The following is a 21,593-nucleotide window of genomic DNA, read 5'->3' as shown; positions in this document are numbered from 1 at the left end:
ATAAAAAAAATCGTTTATTTATGAAATTTTTGAACCTTATAAAATATGTTATAAAATTAGGAATATCAATAATTATAATAAAAACTTATTGCATATAGGATAAATTAATAAGATAATAACATTAATGTATTATAAAACAAGGTTAACCATATATTAGGTTGACATTTGGTATAAAAAGTTATTAATGATACCAATTTGTCATATAATCAAACTATATTTGACCATATAATACAATGATTGAGCTAATAAATATCTTTATTAATATTATTTAGCTATTTTTATGTTAATAATGTTAAATTAGCCTTATGACCATATCCTTAAATATTTTTGTTGGGCTGAACACGTACACATACTCAAATTGAAATTAAACAAGAAAAAAAAAAGTTATTTTTTAATTCGAACAAGGTACCGAAAAACTGTTTTCTTTTTTTCCTTAAATTCTAACCATACTAGAACACATCCATTAACATCATTTTCACTTTGGTATCACCTCCAGCTGGCACACAAAAAGACCGAGTTTTCTTCCCTTCCCTCCATTTTCCAACATGTCATTAAATTAAAATTAAACAATAAAAATAAAACCAATGGCAGAACCACAGTTCAACAAAACTCTCAGGGGCATTTTCGTAACTACGGACTTCCGCGTAACTTCCTTCGCCTTTCCTGCGTCAGAACGAACCTCGACCGTCGGATCCATCTCTCAGATCTCGAAACCCTAGACCCCTCGGACAAACAACGTTTTTATAAATCGCAATTCAAACCCTCTCTCTCTTCCCCCATCTTCTTCTTTTTCTTCTTCCCTCTTCATTTTTATTTCCTTTGTGTTATTTTTCCCGAGCCAGCCTTCGTTTTTTTTTCTCTGAGGTGTGCGTTTTGGGTGAGGGTGAAACGCAGAGGGTTGTGTCGTTTGGATGGAGAGAGTGGCGTCTTGGGCCGGAACGACGTCGTGCGAGAAGAGCGTGTACGTGAGCTGGGAGGAGGTGCTGGTATCGAGCGACAAGGGGAGGAGGGAGGTTCACTACCTGCTGAAACGACGCGGCGGTGCGGCGGATCTGGCCGTCGTCGGAAAGGAAAAAACCCTAAGACACATGTCCTATCGCTACGCTATTCGAAACCCGTCGTTGGGGCCTTACGTCAAGCTCAAATCGAGAAGAGAGGTTGTGGATTGGCTGGACGCGGTTGTTTCAGGTTCGCTCTCCTTTTCACGCTTCTGATTCTTCTTCACCTTCTCCTTTTTAATTGAAATTGAAAAAAAGTTTCGGTTTTTCGTTTTCGTTTCATTTGCGAAATAAGATGGTAAAGAAGCTCGTGTTCTTAACAAATTTTTGTAGCTTTTGGTTGGGTTTTGGGGTCTCTCACAAATTTAGGGGTTCTGATGTAGGACTCTGGTTTGAGTGAGCTACTCTTCTGTGTTCTTTCGATTTTATGAACTGAGAGAAAAAAATATTTTCTTTTTAATTTCTCTCTTGTTCTTTGGTTTTAGGTTTATTATTGGTTTTTCGGTCTGGTATGGATTGGTTTGGTTCTGGGATCTCTGAGGTTCTGGAAGGTGTTACCAGGGCGAGATTTCCTCGACCTGGATCTGAAATAGCGTGGTTAATTTATTTATTTGTTCTACCCTGTAGAATTTTCTTTTAATTCTCTTTTGTATTCTATGGTTTGAATATCCTACCGTCGGAAAGGTTTCTTTGGTTAGTTCTACTGGTTCTTTTATACTGTATTTTCTTTTGGTAATTGAAATTGATTTTGTTGTATTTGCATTAAATCCTTCAGATTCGTCTTCTGGGGATGCGGTTGTGGTGAGAAAACATGGCTGTGAATCTGAAAGTGGAGCCTTGAAGGTATTGAATATATTCTGATATAACCGACCCCTCTGTTAATTTATGTTGGTACTTGTGGTTGTTTACCTGCTTTTAATCTCGTTTTCTGTTGTTTTCTGATTATTTTTTCGTGTAATTCAGGATACTCAATTGCAGAAAATGCAGAATTGTACGAAGGAGTTTTCATGGATAGGATTTCCATGGACATGTAGGAAAAGAAGAAAGCACTATCAGGCCTATAAGAGGAATGGTTTTCAGATATCCGTGAGTGTTGTTCTCTTGTTTGCCTTTCTTATTTATCCTTTTTTGTTAGCCATGCATGTCTTTCAATCTGACTCTGGGAATTTTTTCCGGTGTTTTTGAATGTTTTCAGGTTCATGATTTTGTATTTGTTCTGGCAGAAGAGAACAAGCGTCTAGTTGCCTACTTGGAAGACCTGTATGAGGATTCCAGAGGCAACAAGATGGTTGTGGTGCGCTGGTTTCACAAAATTGATGAGGTTGGTATTGTTTTGCCTCACAGTTTTAGTGACAGAGAGGTTTTCTTTTCTCTTTATCTTCAAGATCTGAGTATTGAATGCATAGATGGATTGGCTTTCGTCCTCAGTCCACAACACTACGAAAAGTTTCGGAATGAGGCCCGACGAACCCACTTGGAACCATTCGTGTGCATCCACCAGTTTGATAATGATGATGTGAAACCCTTTGATATAACTCAAATTAAGGGTTATTGGAAACAAGAAATACTCAGGTACATGTATACCCAATTAGACTCAAAGTGTAGTGGGAGTTCTGGGCAATCTGATGATGCTCTGGAACCGGATGAAAATCATATGTCAACTATTTCGATCAGACCTAAGAAGAGGCTGCGCCTTGCCAAAGATGATGCCAAAGATGCAATTGATTTAACTGCCCTTAAATTGGAAAATCTGAAAAACATTAAGAATAATGCAAAAATCAGTTCTGGAAACAATTCCTTGAAGCGGGTCGGGCACAGAAACATGACAGCAACCATTAAAGGGACGAATGAACATTGTTCACAGCATTTACTTGTAGGTTCCCAAGTTGAGGTCCTCTCTCAAGACAGTGGGATGAGAGGATGTTGGTTTACAGCTTCTGTCGTCAAGAGACACAAATACAAAGTCAAGGTGCAATATCGAGACATTCAAGATGCGGTTGATGAAACCAAGAAGCTTGAGGTACTTTGAAACTATCTTTCTGTCTTTGTAGTGGTTACTGGTACAATATTTGTGCATATATGGGGAGTCTAATATAATCTTTTATTTTTTTTTCTTTGGTTAAGGAATGGGTTCTAGCTTCCAGAATTTCAGTGCCTGATAGTCTGGGTCTTCGAATGCATGGGAGGACCATAGTCCGGCCAGCACCATTGTCCGACAAACGTGAATTATCCTGGGTTGGTGATGTTGGTTCCGTTGTTGATGCCTGGTGGCATGATGGATGGTGGGAAGGATTAGTTGTTCAAAGGGACTCCGAAGCTAATTATCATGTTTATTTCCCAGGTATGGCTCTTTACTCGTACGATGTTTTTCCTCTTAAGTATAGGTGTCAGCTTTGTAACTATTTGATGTCGTTTTACTTCATTAATATGTTGTAATTACGATTAATCCTTGTTATAATGTCTTTGCAGGGGAAAATGTGGTGTCAGTATTTGGTTCTGGTAACTTAAGACAGGCTCAAGATTGGGTTGGGAATGAGTGGGTGAATGTGAGGGAAAGGCCTGATCTGGTGGCGTCTGTTTTATCAAGCTTGAAAACACCACAAAACTCGTCCAAATCCAATGAAAACAAATCAATCGCAGCATCGACTAGAGATGGAATACAACCTAAGCCATCAGATAATTGCTTGAATTCTGATAGGGATAGACCGAAAACCCCCGTAATGGTTTCAGACCTTTTGAAGGATGATTTGCTATTGCAGTTAAGGTGGACGACCACCAGAAAGAGGAGACGTGGTAGTACCTCTTATCAGAAGCCACGGTGCCCTGAAAGCCATCGGAAAAGGTCGCCAAAGGTTCTGAAATCAAATGCTCCTGACAGTTTTGTGATCCCAGCATCTTTGAAAGTTGATCATGATGACTGCAAGTATGCAGGAGGGGATCCTTCCATTTTCACTTCTTCAGTTGTGCCTTCTTTGACTAGCATGGTTATGTGTAGGTGACTCCATTGATTCATATCTTAGCGGCATCCTTTCGATGCCTATCAAGCCCAGATTTTCTTGGGTCTCTTCATCCATGTCCCTTGTTAACATAGAAAATTTACCTTAGGTTAGTCCCTTTCTTTCCCACCTTTCATTAGTTTGTTTATGTAGTTTGTGGCATCGAAGCTTCATTCCAGTTGGGTGTTTGAAACGAATAGAAGCAGCCCAAGGAGGCAAGGATGATGCATACAAGTTTTGGCGTAGGAAAAGTGTAACGTAGTGGAATAACCGAGGATGGCTCTGACTTATAGGATAGGTAAAATTATCTAATGTAATTTGTGTAACTTTCTCCTACAAGAATTGAAATTTGCTTGTTCTTTTATATTTATTTTGAGCTGAATGTTAAGTTAATGTTTTCGATCTATGAAATTTTAAATTTCATCAAGTATTTTACTAATTTGAATGGTTCATTGACGTGGGTTAGTTTCGGATTGATCAAGGTAGCTGAAAGCCGACATAGTTTGTTTTGATCCATGAAGTAAAAACTAGTCAACTTGGTTGAATTTAGTATCAGGTGTGTTGGGTTGGGTAACTTGAATTAAAAATAGCAGAAGACAAATACTATTATTAACTCGGAGATTAATGCAGAGTGGAATAAAGTAAGGTAATGAATATGACAGTGATAGCGAGGATATTTATGAAGATGAATAGAACTAGCGCATTTGTGAGTCAAAATAGTGTAAATTAGTAATAGCCGCCTAGTAGAGAAATACATGAAGAGAATTAGAAATTAGAAAACTGGTGCAAACTAATGAACAGTTGTTCAGCTTTTCTGTGCCGTGTTGATGCATACGACTACATTAAAAGAACCATCTCGAATAGACAAATGAAACGAAATGGGATAAGAAGGAGGGAACCCTTTTATTTATTTATTTGTATTTTATGTTTTTGGTCCACAATGAAGAGCCACTTGTTTGACTTTAGGTAGGTCGTGGATCCAATGCTTACCACTAAGCAAGTAAACCTTTGGATAAGGGCTATCCTAACAAGGGCACCTGGAATATTTATCCTAAACCCCTCCCTCTTTTCAATAATTCTTCTTTCAAATCAATTTTACTAAAATGATAAATATTTAATTCATAAACGATCTCTTGCATGATTTTAATACCTTAAGAAGTAATAATTTAAAAATAAGGATGTTGGTTGTGAATTAATTAGGAGTATGTTTGGAAACATTTCTTTATAAATATTTTTAGTAAATCAAAATACAAAGGAAAAAATTAATCCAGCTGTTCTATTAAAATTTAAATTACTCTTTTTAGTTTCTTGAAGTTTAATTTCTAATTTATGCATAAGTTAATTTTAATTAATGGAGATATTGATTTACTTTTTCTTCTATATTTTTCTCTCTTATAAGTGATTATAAAGGATCTTTTCTTTACAAACATAGCTTATATGTAACTTTTATATTTTTCTAAGTCTTGGTTATGATGTTTGAGGTTATTTGGACCAGTTTCTTTATTAAAAAGTGCTCTTAGAAGGGAAAAATAATTGAAGAATAAAATCAATTTCGCTTCTCTTTAAGTTAAAATGAGCTAATATATAAAAGTGAAACATAAAAGTTTAGAAAAACTTATATATAGATTTTTTACAATTTAGTTTGTTCATAAATAATTTAAACTTTAAAATATTGAATTTTGTGTTGCCTTTTTCTTTTTATCTGGTGAAATTGTCTAATAACAACATTTAGTACTGTTACTATATAGAGATTTTTTGGTAAATGTTGTCTACCGCCAGAAATATCTGCATATATTTATGATGTTTATTAGATAATTGTTCTTTGCATATATTTATGGAAATTATTAGATAATTGTTCTGCTAAATAGTTAGATGTTCCATTGTTTTGTTATGGAGCTGATTATAATTGTAACTATTCCTTGTTTCGTTGAAGGTATAAGGTGTTAGGACACCCTCTCTAGTAGGAGTTTATTTTGAGAATTCAAGAGAAGAAGATGCATCCCTAATTTTCTTTTTTGTCTCTTTTAGATTACATTATTTATGAAGCTAAAAATGAAGAATCTATTTCTAGTTGACATAAGTATAATTTTTTTTTTTTCATACTGAAGAGTGAGTTGAAGCAAAAGATTGGTAGAAAGGAGATTCTAATTGATATGTTCACCAAGCCCATTCCTAGGCGCAAGTGTTTGAAGTTTCTCAATGTTGATTACTTGTAAGAATCATCTTTCCATAATTATTTGGAAGAACTAAAGCCAACATGGAAAGTAATTGAACTTTTCCTTGTTTCTTCTTCATGTTGTGGATAATCTAATGACGGTGTACGATTGGTGTGCTTGATAGAGATTCCAACCGTTTCGTTGGTAAGGACTCAACATTTACTCATAACAGTTTGTTTAGTTTTCAAGTCTTCACTTCAGCTGTTTCTCCAACACAGTGTTATTCGTTCAGTCCTCTGATCGATTGAAATACCTACTAAAAAGACTCTTATGTTTAAGTCAGTAAAAGTTCATTTTATGGAAACAGTTAATGTTATAATAAATGCGAGAGTAAAGTTCTTACTAACTTACCTTTGAGTCTTATTTATAGTTTCTTATATAAATTTTTGATTAGGGTTGGCCTAATTAAGGTCCAATTGCTTTTTAAACTTGATTATTAACATGTTTATCTTAATTATAGAAATACCTACTTAACCTTGTCACTTCCCGACGCTGCCTACTAGGTGATACTACTCGAAACATTCGACTGATCGATGTTGTTGACGTATAAATCTTCATATTTCCATACTCACAACTTTAAAGTTTGGTGGATCGTTCCACTATGTTTTGTCCATCGTATTATTAACATTTTGAGCTTCACCGCTTGACGAATAGCTCACGCGGTACTGATGTGTGTCGTCACTCATCGACGTGACACCGATCTTTAGTGTGCTTACTATGTAGAATTAGGTCGTTTTAATTTCACGATTTCCGTAGTGATCATTGTATCCAGGAGAAGTGTTGTTGACTTGAATTGATCGATGTTGTGCAAAATTCTCTGAGCCCCGATTGGCTTTTGTAGGAAGATTGACCCCTGCGGTATAATGATATTTTGTATCATCTAAACATTTGTGCCTCTTCATGAATGCTATTAGACAATTATTCTATTAGTAAGCTAATAAGTTAGACATTTGTTGGTCAAGCTTACCACTAGATCAAAAGTTATAACTAATAGTCATAATGTAATTCTTTCTATTTAAGAGCATAACGACTACAATTCGATTGTGACTTGACTCACTTGATGTATGTCAAGTGATAATTGATGTTACCAGCAACAATATCTTCCTCAATAATTGTCTCATTGAGACAATTGGTTTTATTTGTAATAATCTCTCCCTTAACAATTGTTCTGCTTCTAATCAAACTCATGATTTTAATTTTGATATCAATTATTTGATCGAACATTTACCACTAAAAATAAAAGTTAAAATAAATAATTATAACACAACTCTTTCTATTTGAGATTATAACAACCAAGAACCACGAGATTGTGATTTACCCTGACTAATCTTTATGCCATAAGACAATTAGTGCGCTTTTCAACAACTTTTTGTTGTTATTTTATGTAGTTAGCGGTAATTATTTTATATATACAAATTAGTCTAACTAACTTAAAGAGAGTTGGACTAATGTATATGGGTGTAATTCCTTACATCCATATAACTTTTTTCTTGTTTGAGTGTGTGTCCTTTCGTGATCTTTAATATTCAACAAGAAATTTTTTTTCTTCTTTTTATTTTCTTTCCTTAAAGTTCCTGTGAAAAATAATATTCAAACTAATTTTTAATAGCAAAGACCACGAAAAAGAAAGGTAGTTCACTATTATAAGAATGAGTAGATACGATAAAGGGTGAGAGATGTTAGCAATTATGTCTTCAAAAGAGAAGATCGATATCTTCAACAAAAATCAAAAAGTAAAATAATTACATGTCTTAAAAATAAGAGATCAGGGAAGTCACAAATAAAAGACTAGTGTATCAATGCGATTCAAACTTGATTGATTATAATATATGATAAAATCTTTGAAACATCAACTCTATTCGGAATAGCGGTTGTATTTATTCACCGTAATAGAATAAAAAATGATGATGGACCTTTCACAAGCAAAATTTTAAATGATCTTGATTACTGTAAAGACTAAAAAAATTAACTTAATTAAACTTTATTGTTTATTTAGGTTTTTTTAACATAATAATTATCCAAAGCTTTTATGTTCTTACAAATAAAAAAAAAACTAAAGAAATAATTTAACATTTAAAAAAAAAAAGTAATTTAGCTTTTGTTTAAGACACGGGCATCATAGTACCATCGACAGTAGAGTGGCTTTTCTTGATGCTGAGCCAAGAGCCCCCTTAAACACTATTAGTTTAATTGATTCATTGAATTAGCATACAACCTGGTTTAATAAGCAAGCTTGAGGGAATAATTATCGTGAAGAAAAAAAAAATAAAAAATGAAGCACTATGTGGGGCTGTTTGTGCACGTTACTGAAAGAACAATCTCTGTCAATTTGGCATACAACCTTTTTCACTTTACCATACTGTGCCATTATGCTCTGTACAATTTTTTTTTTTAAATTTTATTCTTTTTCAACCAACTACTTAACGATTGAGATGGGGTAGCTCCATCACTGCAATAGAAGCTGTTCATAGATCGTTTTCTCCACAGGATGGGATTGATGCTGCAAACCTGTTAAATATTTATATGTTTATGAGGTCTTGTTCCTGTATGAATCTGTTGCACACCTAATCACAAGTATGGGTTTTGAAGATGGTGCTAAAAAGGAGGTTGAAAAAGTTATTGGTGTGAAAAAAGCAAAGGGTTTTCCTCTTGGTGGGAGTGGAACTAGTCTAGCTTCTATGGAGTCCTTGTCCATGCCTCAGGTTTGTGTAGTTTTTACTTTTGGCCTTGGATTTGTGGAGTTTTTAGGTGATGGTTTGATATGGTTGAAGCAGGTTCAAGAGCTTGTTCTCTCTGCAGACATGCAATGTGAAAAGTGCCAGAGAAGGGTTTCTGATATTATTGCAAAAATGAATGGTAAGCTCTTTTGTTATGTTTTTAGAACTGTTCCTTTTAAGAGGGAGTTTAGTTAGTTGTAGATGTTTGGCAAGAGAAAAATTTTGGTTGATTTTGAAGGGGAAAACATTATTATTATTTTTTTTTTAATTTTTATTGATTCCATAGAGAAAACTTCCATAGGAAGAACAGGAGAATTGATTCCCTTGAGGAAACGAGAGAAGAGAGAGAGAGAGAAAGACAGACATCATAAGAGGTGGTCCTTCTTGGTTTCCACCTAGGTATAGTCTGGCATGTTTTGGAAGTATACGTGAGAGAGTAATTTTATTTAAGGAAAATAATACTATAATTTCTATTTTGTTGATTTATTTTTTATTTATTGACGTAATTTATTAGTGTTTTCTATTAATTAATGTATTTTTTTTAAAAAATAATAATATATTAATTCATGATTTACACTGAATCAAATTAAGAAGTAAAAAATGAAAATAAAAAAAATCATAGTCATAATATTTTTTTTAATTTAATTTAATTCGTACTGTATTTATAATTCTTATTTACTTCTTATTAACTCCACCTTTGGAATCTTGTGTTCTTGATTCTTGTGGAAGCTCTTGGTTCTCTCAACTACCCGTGGTATTGTTAATTGGGTATTTGATATCTTCTATGTAGTTTTGATATTACCCTTCACTGTCTCACCTCTGAGTCATAAAGTCAGTTTTGGGTATGAAGACACAAGAAACAACAAAACCATCACATGCTTATGGTTTAGTCTACTACCATAATTCACCTAAACATTAAATAATAGAATTTCATTTTTTTTTTGTTTTTATATTTCTGTTCTTCTACATCAACAAAATGTTGGTTCTCAGTAATGCTCAACTCGATTATCTTAGGATAAGTAATGCTCAACTCAATTCTCTTAGGATGAATTTGAATGACTTAAAAAAAGAATTTAGACTTTTGTTGGATTTTTAGTGTTATCTCTCTATTTAACTTTCAAAATATACTCATCTTGATATTAATTTTTTAATATATTTTAAAATATCTAAATTAGTGTTTATAGGTGGATTTTGAAAGGTTAAGAGAGTGAAAAATAATATCAGAGAGAAGATTTGTGAAAAGAAATATGTAAACATAGTGGAAATGACTTAAGATAGGTTTAATTAGTAATTTAATTTCTATATTTAGATGTTTGATTCATTTTGGTTTTTATATTTGAGTTTTACATTTTTAAAAATAAATTCAATTGAGTCCTTACATTTTTAAAAAGAGATATGATATTTTCTGTTAAATTGACATTGACATTGTTTAAAAAGATCACTTGTTAAAATTTGGATTTGACATGTGTTAAAATGTACATCATCTTTTATCTTGAACATATGATATTGACACATGGTTCATTCTAAGATAAAAGATGATTCAAATTTTGATACACGATACCTTCCAAACATAGCCAAGTCTAATATAAGAGAAGAAATCACATTAACTTTATTTAAACAATAATATTACTCAATTGAATAAAATAAAGTACTGGAACACGGTTGAGTAAAAAAAAAAATATAAGAAGCAAATAAATCATAAATTTAAATATAAAGATTAAATTACTAATTAAATCTTATATATAATATAGCGTAAAAGTCCTTATGAACTCACACGAAACATTGTAAAGGAGATAAATGATGAGGGGTAATAATTGAGAAACAAAAAAGTGAGAAATAAAAAGGGCATATGAATAAATTTTCACTAATTTCTGTTATTTTCTTCTAAACCAAATACATAATCATTTAAATTTTACACTTTTCTTCTTTTTCTATCATTTGTCACTTATTTATCTTTTTTCTTTTTTACTCCCACAATTTTTTTCACAGCTTTGAACAATGTCTTAAAAGTTCTAGTATTGTGATTTGAAAAAGCATAGTTGAAAGACTCTATTTAAATTTGGTTTTTTTACTGGGCAATTCAGGTGGCCTAATTACGGGAATAAGCATTTTTAAAAAAAAATTATAATTATAGGCAAAACGTGTGGGGGCTGGACGTTTTCTCATGAAGAAATCGTTAGGTCTCCATGCATTTTTGGGTCAAATATGGTCAATGGATGAAATCGTGTGGGGGGTGGAAGACTTTAAATAAGAAATCGTGGGGGCAGCACGTTTTCACTTGAAATCGTGCAGGGGGAACATTTTTCTATTTGTAATCGATTACCTTCCTATGTAATCGATTACTGCATGCGTTGCAGTTTTTTTGGGTTTTATGTAATCGATTACGAATATATTGTAATCGATTACAGAATGAGTGCAATGTTTCTGGGTTAAATGTAATCGATTACATAGGTATTGTAATCAATTACCGTCGCAATTTTTTTTTTAAAAAGTTGATTAAATTCGAATTGGATACAAAGGTAATCATAATAATTTTTATTGATTTTATAGAGTTTTATCGTCCATCAGAGAATAAAGTATATTAAATTGTAGTGGATGAACACATAAGATATGGTAATGTCATAAGCCTTATTTATGTAATTGAAAAGTAAATTCATTGAAATTAAAAATGAACAAATTATTGGCGAAATGGGCATTGGCCCCTCTGATGACCCTCAGTGCGACAATAAGAACATTTTTTTGGTTTATCCGTAATCTGTTGATCCATTTCGTTATGGATCCTTGTCATTGTTGGTTGTTAGGACCTGTATATGTTGACCAATAGTCCTCATTTCACAGTGGGTGAAATTAGACTTGATAAGCCTTATTTATGTAATCAAGGTTGTAAACTAGATCGATAAAATTTGTAAGTGACATATGAGCAAAAGAACAAACAGCTATGACGTGATGACACGGTAGCCGACTAGTTTGGAAGTGACCACAATCATAGTACCAATCATTTAATCTGACAGTGAATGAGATTGGTTTTGGCCGATATTGATGAGGGGTCGATATCTCTTGCACCTCGAATTCATAATTATCTCGATCGTAGCGTTAAACATGATAATATGCGGATTTCTGGTGATTTTGTTGGAGCAAGGTAGTGGCGTCTTCTGGATATTGATCACCAACTCTTAAAATAGAGTCTACCTTCAAGCCACATTCAACAAACCAAGCATTTATGTTTTGAAATGTTATTTTCAATAGTGCATAGATAGGTAATGATCGAGCTCCCTTAAGCACATAATTCATGCACTCCGCCAAGTTTGTTGTCATGTGGGTGTACCTCCGGCCCCCATCATAAGCTTGAGACTACTTATGTTAAGGGATTTTATCAATCCAAGCTACTGCTTGCGGGAATTGGGACCTCATAGTTGAAAGTTTTGCTTGCATTGTAGGTTGTTTTATTTCGTAAGCTGTGAAAAAGAAATATAAAATAAAATGAAATAATATTTCGTTTGAAGGTTTTTATGTATGTGGAATTAAGGTTAGGAAAATGTCGTACTCAAGTTAAGGAAATCTTTCTTGAGATCCACATTTTTGAATCTGTTGTTGAAGTTGGAAGCCATATGACGTATGCAGTAGACAAAGTGAAGATTGTCTGATTCCCAGTCAGCTTCTTCCGAGCGTAGGGCTGAAAAAATGCCCTTGCCTCTATTAGTAATTAGGCATAGATTTGGTTGAGGAGTTACATGCTCTCGTAGTAGTTGAAAAAACTAAATCAATGCCTTTTTTGTCTCACCTTCTACTATTGCAAATGCCAAAGGAAATATGTTTCTATTTCCATCCTAAGCAATTGTAGTTAGCAAGGTGGCATGATATTTGCCTATTAAAAATGTTCTATCGACTTGAACAACAAGTTTACAATACTTAAAACCTTCAATGCATGGTCCAAATGCCCAAAAGAAACGTTCCATAATGTATTTGGATGTCGCATCCTCACCATCAACACTAACTAGAGGACCGGAAAGTTGGAAAATTGTCCTTGGATTAGTCTGTTGGGCAGCTTGTAACCATTTGGGAACTTCATTATAAGATTGGTCCCAATCGCCATACTCCATGGTAATTGCTTTTTCCTTCGCTATCCATGGTCTTCTATATGTCACCCTATATCCGTAACGACTTTTTATGTCTGCGACCAAGCTTTTGATGTGAATGCTTGGGTTTGTCCGGACCAAATGAAAAACAATGGAAGCAATTTGAGTGAAATCCAGATTGTAGTGATCTTGTGAAATTAATGTAAAGAAACATGTATGTCTACCGACAATGGACTTAATTATCCAATGATGTCTGATTTTACTGTAACTAGCCCTTAAACATCATTGACATCCATTGTTGTAATGGATGCATTGTGCAACGTAAAGATGAGGTTTTGATTCTAAAACATTGAAGCTATATCCATTGGTGATGTGATAATGTTTTATTGCAGACATTGTTGCCTCTTTTGAATCGAAGTGCATCCATTCTCGCAGTTCGACTTCCCCATATGGATTGTAATCCATAGTAGGGACCGAAACAATTTCTTGATCGTGTGGATTGTCTTCATAAAAATCATCAGAAGTAAACTCGTCCACGATGTCTGGAATGACAGACTCGTCTTCGATTAGATTAGACGAAGAAGATGCTCCATAATTCCATGAACTCATTATGTTAACGTTGGTATGGAAATGTATTGTAAGAGGTTTGAGATGTGAAGCGAGTAGTGTATGCAGAGAAAAATTGGTACAAAAACAAATAGTGGTGTTATTGTATATATAAGGACTTGAAGGAGGTTGACATATCATTATTTATGAAAAGCGTATGAGTATCCGGAACCGAAATAAATGGGTTGGGGGTGCGAATAGGAAAAAAAATTTAAAACCTAAAAACATGCTACCCCAAAACGTTTTCACTTTGAAAACGCCCAGCCCCCACACGTTTTCATATGGAAAACGTCACCCCATACGTTTTCTACTAGAAAACGTCTACCCCCTCACATTTTCTAATTTGAAAACGTTTGTCCCCAAGACGTTTTGTAAATGAAAAACATTGGGCCCCTTACGTTTTCTTCTTACATATTTATATTCCCATGCTTCAATGTGATTCCCTACACGTTTGCTGCACCATTTCTGCTTCAAAGCTGCCATATTACTATTTTAAATTCACTCTTCTTCACACAATGCTATTCACAATCCATGCTTGCTTTGATTCTCTTCCTCTACATTCATGTTACCTGCAACATTGAGAATTGTTATGAGAATCTTTCAGACCACTATTATTGAAGAAAAAGCTATTTGTGGTCAAGAGAAGAAGGCATGTGGTGGTATGCATGCGGGGTAGAGTAGAATAGGTAGTCATGAGTGAGAGAATTTATGCTTTACGTGAGAGAAAGAGAGAAAAGAAAAAAAGGTACCCATATGAATGAATAGTTGATATAGTTGTTTAAATAGGCATGGTTGGTGCAACACTGACTTCACATCAAAGAAGGCTTCATATCTTTGCATTTGTAGTTGGAATTGCAGCACAACATCAAAATATTCTCACCCATCAATCTCATAGGTTCGGTCAAATTTATGAATTTATTTTTGTGTATGATTTCTTATTGATTAAGTTTAAAAGATATTCTGTTAATGTTTTCATCTTCTTTTACGTAGTTCATTATGGCTAAAAACAACAATCTTCCAACAAACATGTCAGTCTTGCGTCAATAAGACGACCACATCACGAACCAGATTTGGGAAGGAAACGAGAGAGTGCTCCGGCCAAGACACCATTCAATCTGGATTTTGAAACATACAGATTTGATTGACCCTAAGGTCAGAATGTTAATTGATCAAACTAGTTTTGGCCACGTTTTGAAAGTTGATAACATGGACATTAACCACCTCATGGTAACAGTACTTTGCGAAAGGTGGAGGATTGAAACTCACACCTTCCACGTGCCACTAGGCGAAACAAATGTCACCCTGGAGGATGTTTCACTCCAATTGGGGGTTCCAATAGATAGCGAACTTGTCACCGGTTCTAGTTCTGGAAACCTGCTGGAATTGTGCCAAGAATTATTGGGGGACATTCCACCCGAAAATATGTTCATAGGGAACTGGATAAAGTTATCGTGGTTAAATAGCAGATTTTAGGAATTACCAGTGAACGCCAACCTAGGAACAATTGGACAGTATGCACGCGCTCACATCTTGATACTAATTGGCACTATGTTGATGCCAGATACATAAGCTAGTCTCGTGCATTTTATGTATTTGCCATTGTTAAGAGATTTGGCTCATGTTTCAAACTTTAGTTGGGGATCCGCAGTGTTGACATGTTTGTATCGTGTAATAGATCACGATACTAAGTTCCAACAAGATAACATTGGTGGATGTATGTTACTGCTGCAGTGTTGGGCGTGGGAGAGATCCCCATATATCTCTCCAGAAATATAAACACTCACGGATGACGAGATTGTGACTGGCCTTGCGTTCCCCCTAAACGTGAGGTGGTGTCGACAAAGACGTTCTGTCTTCCATGACCAAATAACCATGGTTGTGTTCCGGAAAAAAATTGATAAAATTCAACCAAAACAGATTCATTATCACCAGTGCACTACTAATTTGTACAAAGCGAATTTGTACAAATAAATTAGTAGTGTACTGGTGATAATGAACTTGTTTTAGTTGAATTTTATCAAATTTTTTGCGGAATTAAACCACAGTTGTTTGGTCATGGAAGATAGAACGAGTTTGTCGACACGACCTCACGTTTAGGGGGAACGCAAGGCCAGTCACAATCTCGTCATCCGTGAGTGTTTGTATTTTTGTAGAGATACATGAGAATCTCTCCCACGCTCAACACTACAACAGTAACATGCATCCACCAATATTGTCTTGTTGGAGCTTAGTACCGTAATCCAGTGCACGATACAAACATGCTAACACTGCGGATCCCCAACTAAAGTTTGAAACATGAGCCAAGTCTCTTAACAATGGCAAATACATAAAATGCACGAGACTAGCTGATGTATCTGGCATCAGCATACTGCCAATTAGTATCAGAATGTGAGCGCGTGCATACTGTCCAATTGTTCCTAGGTTGGCGTCCGTTGGTAATTCCCGAAATTTGCTATTTAGCCATGACAACTTTATCAATTTTCCTGTGAACATATTTTCGGGTGGAATGTCCCCCAATAATTCTTGGCACAATTCCAACAGGTTTCCAGAACTAGAATCGGTGACGAGTTCGCCATCTGTTGGCACCCCCAATTGGAGTGAAACATCCTCCAAGGTGACATTTGTTTCACCTAGTGGTATGTGGAATGTGTGAGTTTCAATTCTCCACCTTTTACAAAGTACTGTTACCATGAGGTGGTTAATCTCCATATTATCAACTTTCAAAATGTGGCCAAAACCAGTTTGATCAATTAACATTCTGACCCTATGGTCAATCAGATCTGTATGTTTCAAAATCCAGATTGAATGGCGTCTTGGCTGTAGCATTCTCTCGTTTCCTTCCCAAATCTAGTTTGTGATGTGGTCGTCTTGATGATGCAAGACTGACATGTTTGTTGGAAGGTTGTTATTTTCAGTCACAATGAACTACGTAAAAGAATATGAAAACATTAACAAAATATCTTTTAAACTTAATCAATAAGAATCATACACAAAAATAAATTCATAAATTTGACCAAACCTGTGAGATTGACGAGTGAGAATTTTTTGTTATTGTGCTGCACTTCCAAATACAAATGCAAAGATATGAAGCCTTCTTTGATGTGAAGTTAGTCCTGCACCAACCATGCCTATTTAAACAACTATATCAACTATTCATTCACATGGGTACATTTTTTTTTTCTTTTCTCTCTTTCTCTCACGTAAAGCATAACTTCTCTCACTCATGACTACCTACTCTACTCTACCTTGCATGCATACCCCCACACGCCTTCTTCTCTTGACCGCACATAACTTTTTCTTCAATAATAGTGGTCTGAAAGATTCCCATCATAATTCTCAATGTTGTAGGTAATGTGAATGCAGAGGAAGAGAATAAAAGCAAGCATGAATTTTGAATAACATGTGTGAAGAAACGTGAATTTGGAATAATAATATGGTAGCTTTGAAGTAGAAATGGTGCAGCAGACGTGCATGGAATCACATTGAAGCATGGGAATATAAACATGTAAGAAGAAAACGCAGGGGCCCAACGTTTTTCATTTACAAAACGTCTTGGGACTAAACGTTTTCAAATTAGAAAACGTGAGGGGGTAGACATTTTCTAGTAGAAAACGTATGAGGGTGATGTTTTCCATATGAAAACGTGTGGGGGCTGGGTGTTTTCAAAGTGAAAACGTTTTGGGGTAGCACGTTTTTAGGTTTTAATTTTTTTCCTATTCGCACCCCAACCCATTATTTCGGTTCCGAATACTCGTACGCTTTTCGTAAATAATGTTATATCAACCTCCTTCAAGTCCTTTTATATACAATAACACCACCATTTGTTTTGTACCAATTTTTCTTTGCATACACCACTCGCTTCACATCTCAAACCTCTTACAATACATTTCCATACCAACGTTAACATAATGAGTTCATGGAATTATGAAGTATCTTCTTTGTCTAATCCAATCGAAGACAAGCCTGTCCTTCTAGACATCGTGGACGAGTTTACTTCTGATGATTTTGATGAAGATAATCCACACGATCAAGAAATTGTTCCAGTCCCTACTATAGATTACAATCCATATGGGGAAGTCGAACTGCGGGAACGGATGCACTTCGATTCAAAAGAGACAACAATGTCTTCAATAAAACATTATCACATCACCAATGGATATAGCTTCAATGTTTTAGAATCGAAACCCCATCTTTACGTTGCATGATGCATCCATTACAATAATGGATGTCAATGGTGTTTGAGGGCTAGTAACAGTAAAATCAGACATCATTAGGAAATCAAGTCCATTGACGTTAGACATACATGTTTCTCTACTTTAATTTCACAAGATCACTGCAATCTGGATTCCACTCAAATTGCTTCCATTGTTTTTCATTTGGTCCTGACAAACCCAATCATTCACATCAAAAGCTTGGTCGTAGACATAAAAGCTGTTACGGATATACAGTGAGATATAGAAGACCATGGATAGCGAAGGAAAAAGCAATTACCATGGAGTATGGCTATTGGAACCAATCTTATAATGAAGTTCCTAGATGGTTACAACCTACCCAACAAACTAATCATGGGACAATTTTCCAACTTTCTGGTCCTCTAGTTAATGTTGATGTTGAGGATGCGACATCCAAATACATTATGGAACGTTGCTTCTGGGCATTTGGACCATGCATTGAAGGTTTTAAGTATTCTAAACCTGTTGTTCAAGTCGATGGAACTTTTTTAACAGGCAGATATCATATCACCTTGCTAACTACAATTGCTTAGGATAGAAATAGAAACATATTTCCTTTGGCATTTGCAATAGTAGAAGGTGAGACAAAAGAGACATTGCTTTGGTTTTTTCAACTACTACGAGAGCACGTAACTCCTCAACCAAATCTATGCCTAATTAGTAATAGAGACAAGGACATTTTGTCAGCCTTACGCTCGAAAGAAGTTGACTGGGAATCAGACAATCTTCACTCTGTCTACTGCATACGTTATCTGGCTTCCAACTTCAACAACAGGTTCAAAAATACAGATCTCAAGAAAGATTTCCTTAACTTGAGTACGACATTTTCCTAACCTTACATTCCACATGCATAAATTTTTCCCTTCAAACGAAAAATTATTTCATTTAATTTTATATTTCTTTTTCACAGCTTACAAAGTAAAATAACCTACAATGCAAGCAAAACTTTCAGCTATGAGGTCTCAATTCCAGCAAGGAGTAGCTTGAATTGATAAAATCCCCTTACATAACTAGTCTCAGGCTTATGATGGGGGGCGGAGGTACACCCGCATGAAAACAAACTTGGCGGAGTGCATGAACTCTGTGCTTAAGGGGGCTCGATCATTACCTATTTGTGCACTATTAAAAATAACATTTCAAAACATAAATGCTTGGTTTGTTGAACGTGGCTTGAAGGCATACTCTATGTTAAGAGCTGGTCATCAATATCTAGAAGACGTCATTGCTTTGCCCCAACAAAATCACCAAAACTCCGCATATTGTCATGTTCAACGCTACGATCGAGATAATTATGAATTCGAGGTGCAAGAGATATCGACCCCCCATCAATATAGCAAAAACAAATCTCATTCACTGTTAGATTAAATGATTGGTGGTGTGATTGTGGTCACTTCCAAGCTAGTCGGCTACCGTGTCATCACGTCATAACTGTTTGTTCTTTTGCTCATATGCCACTTACAAATTTTATCAATCTAGTTTACAACCTTAATTACATAAATAAGGCTTATCAAGTCCAATTTCACCCACTACGAAACGAGGATTGTTGGTCAACATATACAAGTCCTAATTTCATTCAAGACCCACAAACTAGGTGCAAGGCTTTCGAACGACCAACAACGACAAGGATCCATAACAAAATGGATCAACTGATTACAGAGAAACCAATAAAATGTTCTTATTGTCAGACTGAGGGTCATCATAGGGGCCAATGCCTATTTCACCAATAATTTGTTCATTTTTAATTTCAACGAATTTACTTTTCAATTACATAAATAAGCCTTATGACATTACCATATGTTATGCGTTCATCCACTACAATTTCATATGCTTTATTCTCTGATGGACGATAAAACTCTATAAAATCAATAAAAATTATTATGATTGCCTTTGAATCCAATTCAAAATTAATCAATTTTTTTTTTAAAATTGCGACTGTAATTGATTATAATACCTATGTAATCGATTACATTAAACCCAGAAACACTGCAACGCATGCAATAATCGATTACATAGGAAGGTAATCGATTACAAATAGAAAAACGTTTCCCCTGCACGATTTCAAGTGAAAACGTGCTACCCCCACAATTTCTTATTTAAAGTCGTCCTCCCCCACACAATTTCATCCATTGACCATATTTGACCCAAAAATGCATGGGACCTAACAATTTCTTCATGAGAAAACATCAAGCCCACACATTTTGCCTATAATTGTAATTTTTTTTAAAAATGCCTATCCCCATAATTAGGCCAACTGAATTGCCGGTAAAAAAAAAAATCCTGAAGATTGTCATCAATTCCCTAACAGATTAATCACAAAAAGATTATTCTTATCGTAATTTCTAATAAGTTTATACCTACCATTATATTTTCATTATATTATCAAACAATACAATAATTTCATACTTATAACTTTTAAAATTAACTTTTTATCCAAGTGTTGAATCAATACTACTAAGTAAAAGTTTTATAATTGAAAAATTAAATATACTTTTTAATTGTTAAATTCTTATAAATAATTATGGTTCTAACACTTGATACGTTTTTTTTGTTCTTCAGCAGAAACAGAGTCCGTAGTGATTAATGTTTTGGAAAAGAAAGTGACACTTACTTTCAAATCAGCATCTATGGGGAAAGTTAGCACTCGACAAATTACTCAGATCAACAAGAATTCACTCCCCAAAATTGCCATCATCAAACGGATCTTTCGTTATTCCCGTGCTTGAACAAATATTCATAATATTTTTGTAGATTCATTTCACAATGTACAGATAAAAATTTGTGGGTTCATGATTCAATTACTTTGCTGATTGCATAATGAGTTTGACACAGATGAAGTGTATTCATCACTCAATCTGATTGCGATTTCTTTATTAAATGTATAGAAATTATTACTAATTTTTTATTCAAATAGGACCTCATTCAACTTTTTATTCTAATACTTTTTTCTGTCTTGTGGGTTGAAATTAGGTCACATAAAGCTTAAATCGTTTTTTTTCTTTTAGAATAATCATCCTTTTTGCGTACCTTGTTCATGTGCATGTGCCTTTATACAATATTAGCATATATTACTAATTTCTTGAATCGATTTGGTTAGAATCAATGTATTGTTGGTGTTCACAGTGTGGTTAAGATTTTGGTATGAAAAGAAATTTCAGTGGATTAAAAAAACATAATGATGATGATTTAGTATTATTAGATATTGTCTCATTTGGAGTTTGAAAATCTTGTTAGAGTTTTCTTTTATTAAAAGTTACGGAAAAAGGTTGGAGGAGGAAAATGTATTTAAAAATTATGTTTGAGTTCGACTCTTAAACAATGTGAGATTATTGAGTGTATCGAAAGAAACTCTAATTCAAGGATTAAGGAAGTTTTCTTTCGCACAAATATTGCTAATGTTCCGACCTCAAATTTTTAAATTACTTTTGATCTTGACTCCTAATTAATGTAAGACTATTAAGGTATCAAAGCAAATCTCCACTTGATGACTAAAAGAGTTTTCCTTCCCAAATATGATAATTTAAATAGATTTTCCTTTTCCAATCATCTTAGACATTTTCTTCCATATGAAACACTTTTAAGAACCAAATCAGAAGATGATTGAGTTACATATAATACTTTAGATGCACTAAATAATTCTAAGAGTGTTATCCCAATAGACTTAACATCAAAACATAAACCATTTGATAATTTAAAAAAATATAAGCACTTCCAGATTTAATAGTTTGTATAGTTTCTATATTTGGATGATTTTT

General features: G+C 34.4%; 2 protein-coding genes and 1 long non-coding RNA gene across 5 annotated transcripts; all 3 read left to right on the top strand.

The window, feature by feature from the left end:
- The first annotated feature begins 769 nt into the window (after positions 1 to 769).
- On the top strand, positions 770 to 4,358 carry LOC114168490 (Agenet and bromo-adjacent homology (BAH) domain-containing protein). Its single transcript, XM_028053331.2, has 6 exons — positions 770 to 1,188; positions 1,774 to 1,841; positions 1,962 to 2,084; positions 2,194 to 3,018; positions 3,123 to 3,339; positions 3,468 to 4,358. The coding sequence occupies exons 1-6, from the start codon at positions 912 to 914 to the stop codon at positions 3,995 to 3,997; spliced, it is 2,040 nt and encodes a 679-aa protein (XP_027909132.2). The 5' UTR covers positions 770 to 911; the 3' UTR covers positions 3,998 to 4,358.
- A 4,179-nt stretch (positions 4,359 to 8,537) lies between these two features.
- LOC114166477 (uncharacterized) lies at positions 8,538 to 20,749 on the top strand. Of its 3 annotated transcripts, none has more exons than XM_085669851.1 (3): positions 8,538 to 8,912; positions 8,985 to 9,066; positions 9,718 to 9,999. In XM_085669851.1, the coding sequence occupies exons 1-3, from the start codon at positions 8,787 to 8,789 to the stop codon at positions 9,828 to 9,830; spliced, it is 321 nt and encodes a 106-aa protein (XP_085525977.1). In that variant the 5' UTR covers positions 8,538 to 8,786; the 3' UTR covers positions 9,831 to 9,999. The 3 variants fall into 3 exon arrangements, with proteins under 3 accessions (XP_085525977.1, XP_027907032.2, XP_027907026.2); XM_028051231.2 differs by lacking the exon at positions 9,718 to 9,999 and adding an exon at positions 20,401 to 20,749 and having other exon boundaries at positions 8,547 to 8,912; XM_028051225.2 differs by lacking the exon at positions 9,718 to 9,999 and adding an exon at positions 20,398 to 20,749 and having other exon boundaries at positions 8,560 to 8,912.
- On the top strand, positions 15,682 to 19,653 carry LOC146888405 (uncharacterized). Its single transcript, XR_014992987.1, has 2 exons — positions 15,682 to 16,774; positions 16,958 to 19,653. It is a non-coding gene; the product is annotated as an uncharacterized LOC146888405 (long non-coding RNA).
- Positions 20,750 to 21,593: the final 844 nt, after the last annotated feature.

This window comes from Vigna unguiculata, chromosome 2 (genome assembly GCF_037176805.1).
Source record: "Vigna unguiculata cultivar grain cowpea cultivar isolate G323 ecotype 2 chromosome 2, ASM3717680v1, whole genome shotgun sequence".
Classification (NCBI taxonomy): domain Eukaryota; kingdom Viridiplantae; phylum Streptophyta; class Magnoliopsida; order Fabales; family Fabaceae; genus Vigna; species Vigna unguiculata.
This window is presented reverse-complemented; position numbering and strand designations above follow the sequence as displayed.

Bases quoted from the DNA above. Each gene is read 5' to 3' on its own strand.
- LOC114168490 (XM_028053331.2), top strand. From the start codon at position 912: ATGGAGAGAGTGGCGTCTTGGGCCGGAACGACGTCGTGCGAGAAGAGC. The intron at 1,189-1,773 runs GTTCGCTCTCCT...TAAATCCTTCAG, and splicing joins GCTGGACGCGGTTGTTTCAG to ATTCGTCTTCTGGGGATGCG. The intron at 2,085-2,193 runs GTGAGTGTTGTT...GAATGTTTTCAG, and splicing joins GGAATGGTTTTCAGATATCC to GTTCATGATTTTGTATTTGT.
- LOC114166477 (XM_028051225.2), top strand. From the start codon at position 8,787: ATGGGTTTTGAAGATGGTGCTAAAAAGGAGGTTGAAAAAGTTATTGGT. The intron at 8,913-8,984 runs GTTTGTGTAGTT...TGGTTGAAGCAG, and splicing joins AGTCCTTGTCCATGCCTCAG to GTTCAAGAGCTTGTTCTCTC. The intron at 9,067-20,397 runs GTAAGCTCTTTT...TTTGTTCTTCAG, and splicing joins TATTATTGCAAAAATGAATG to CAGAAACAGAGTCCGTAGTG.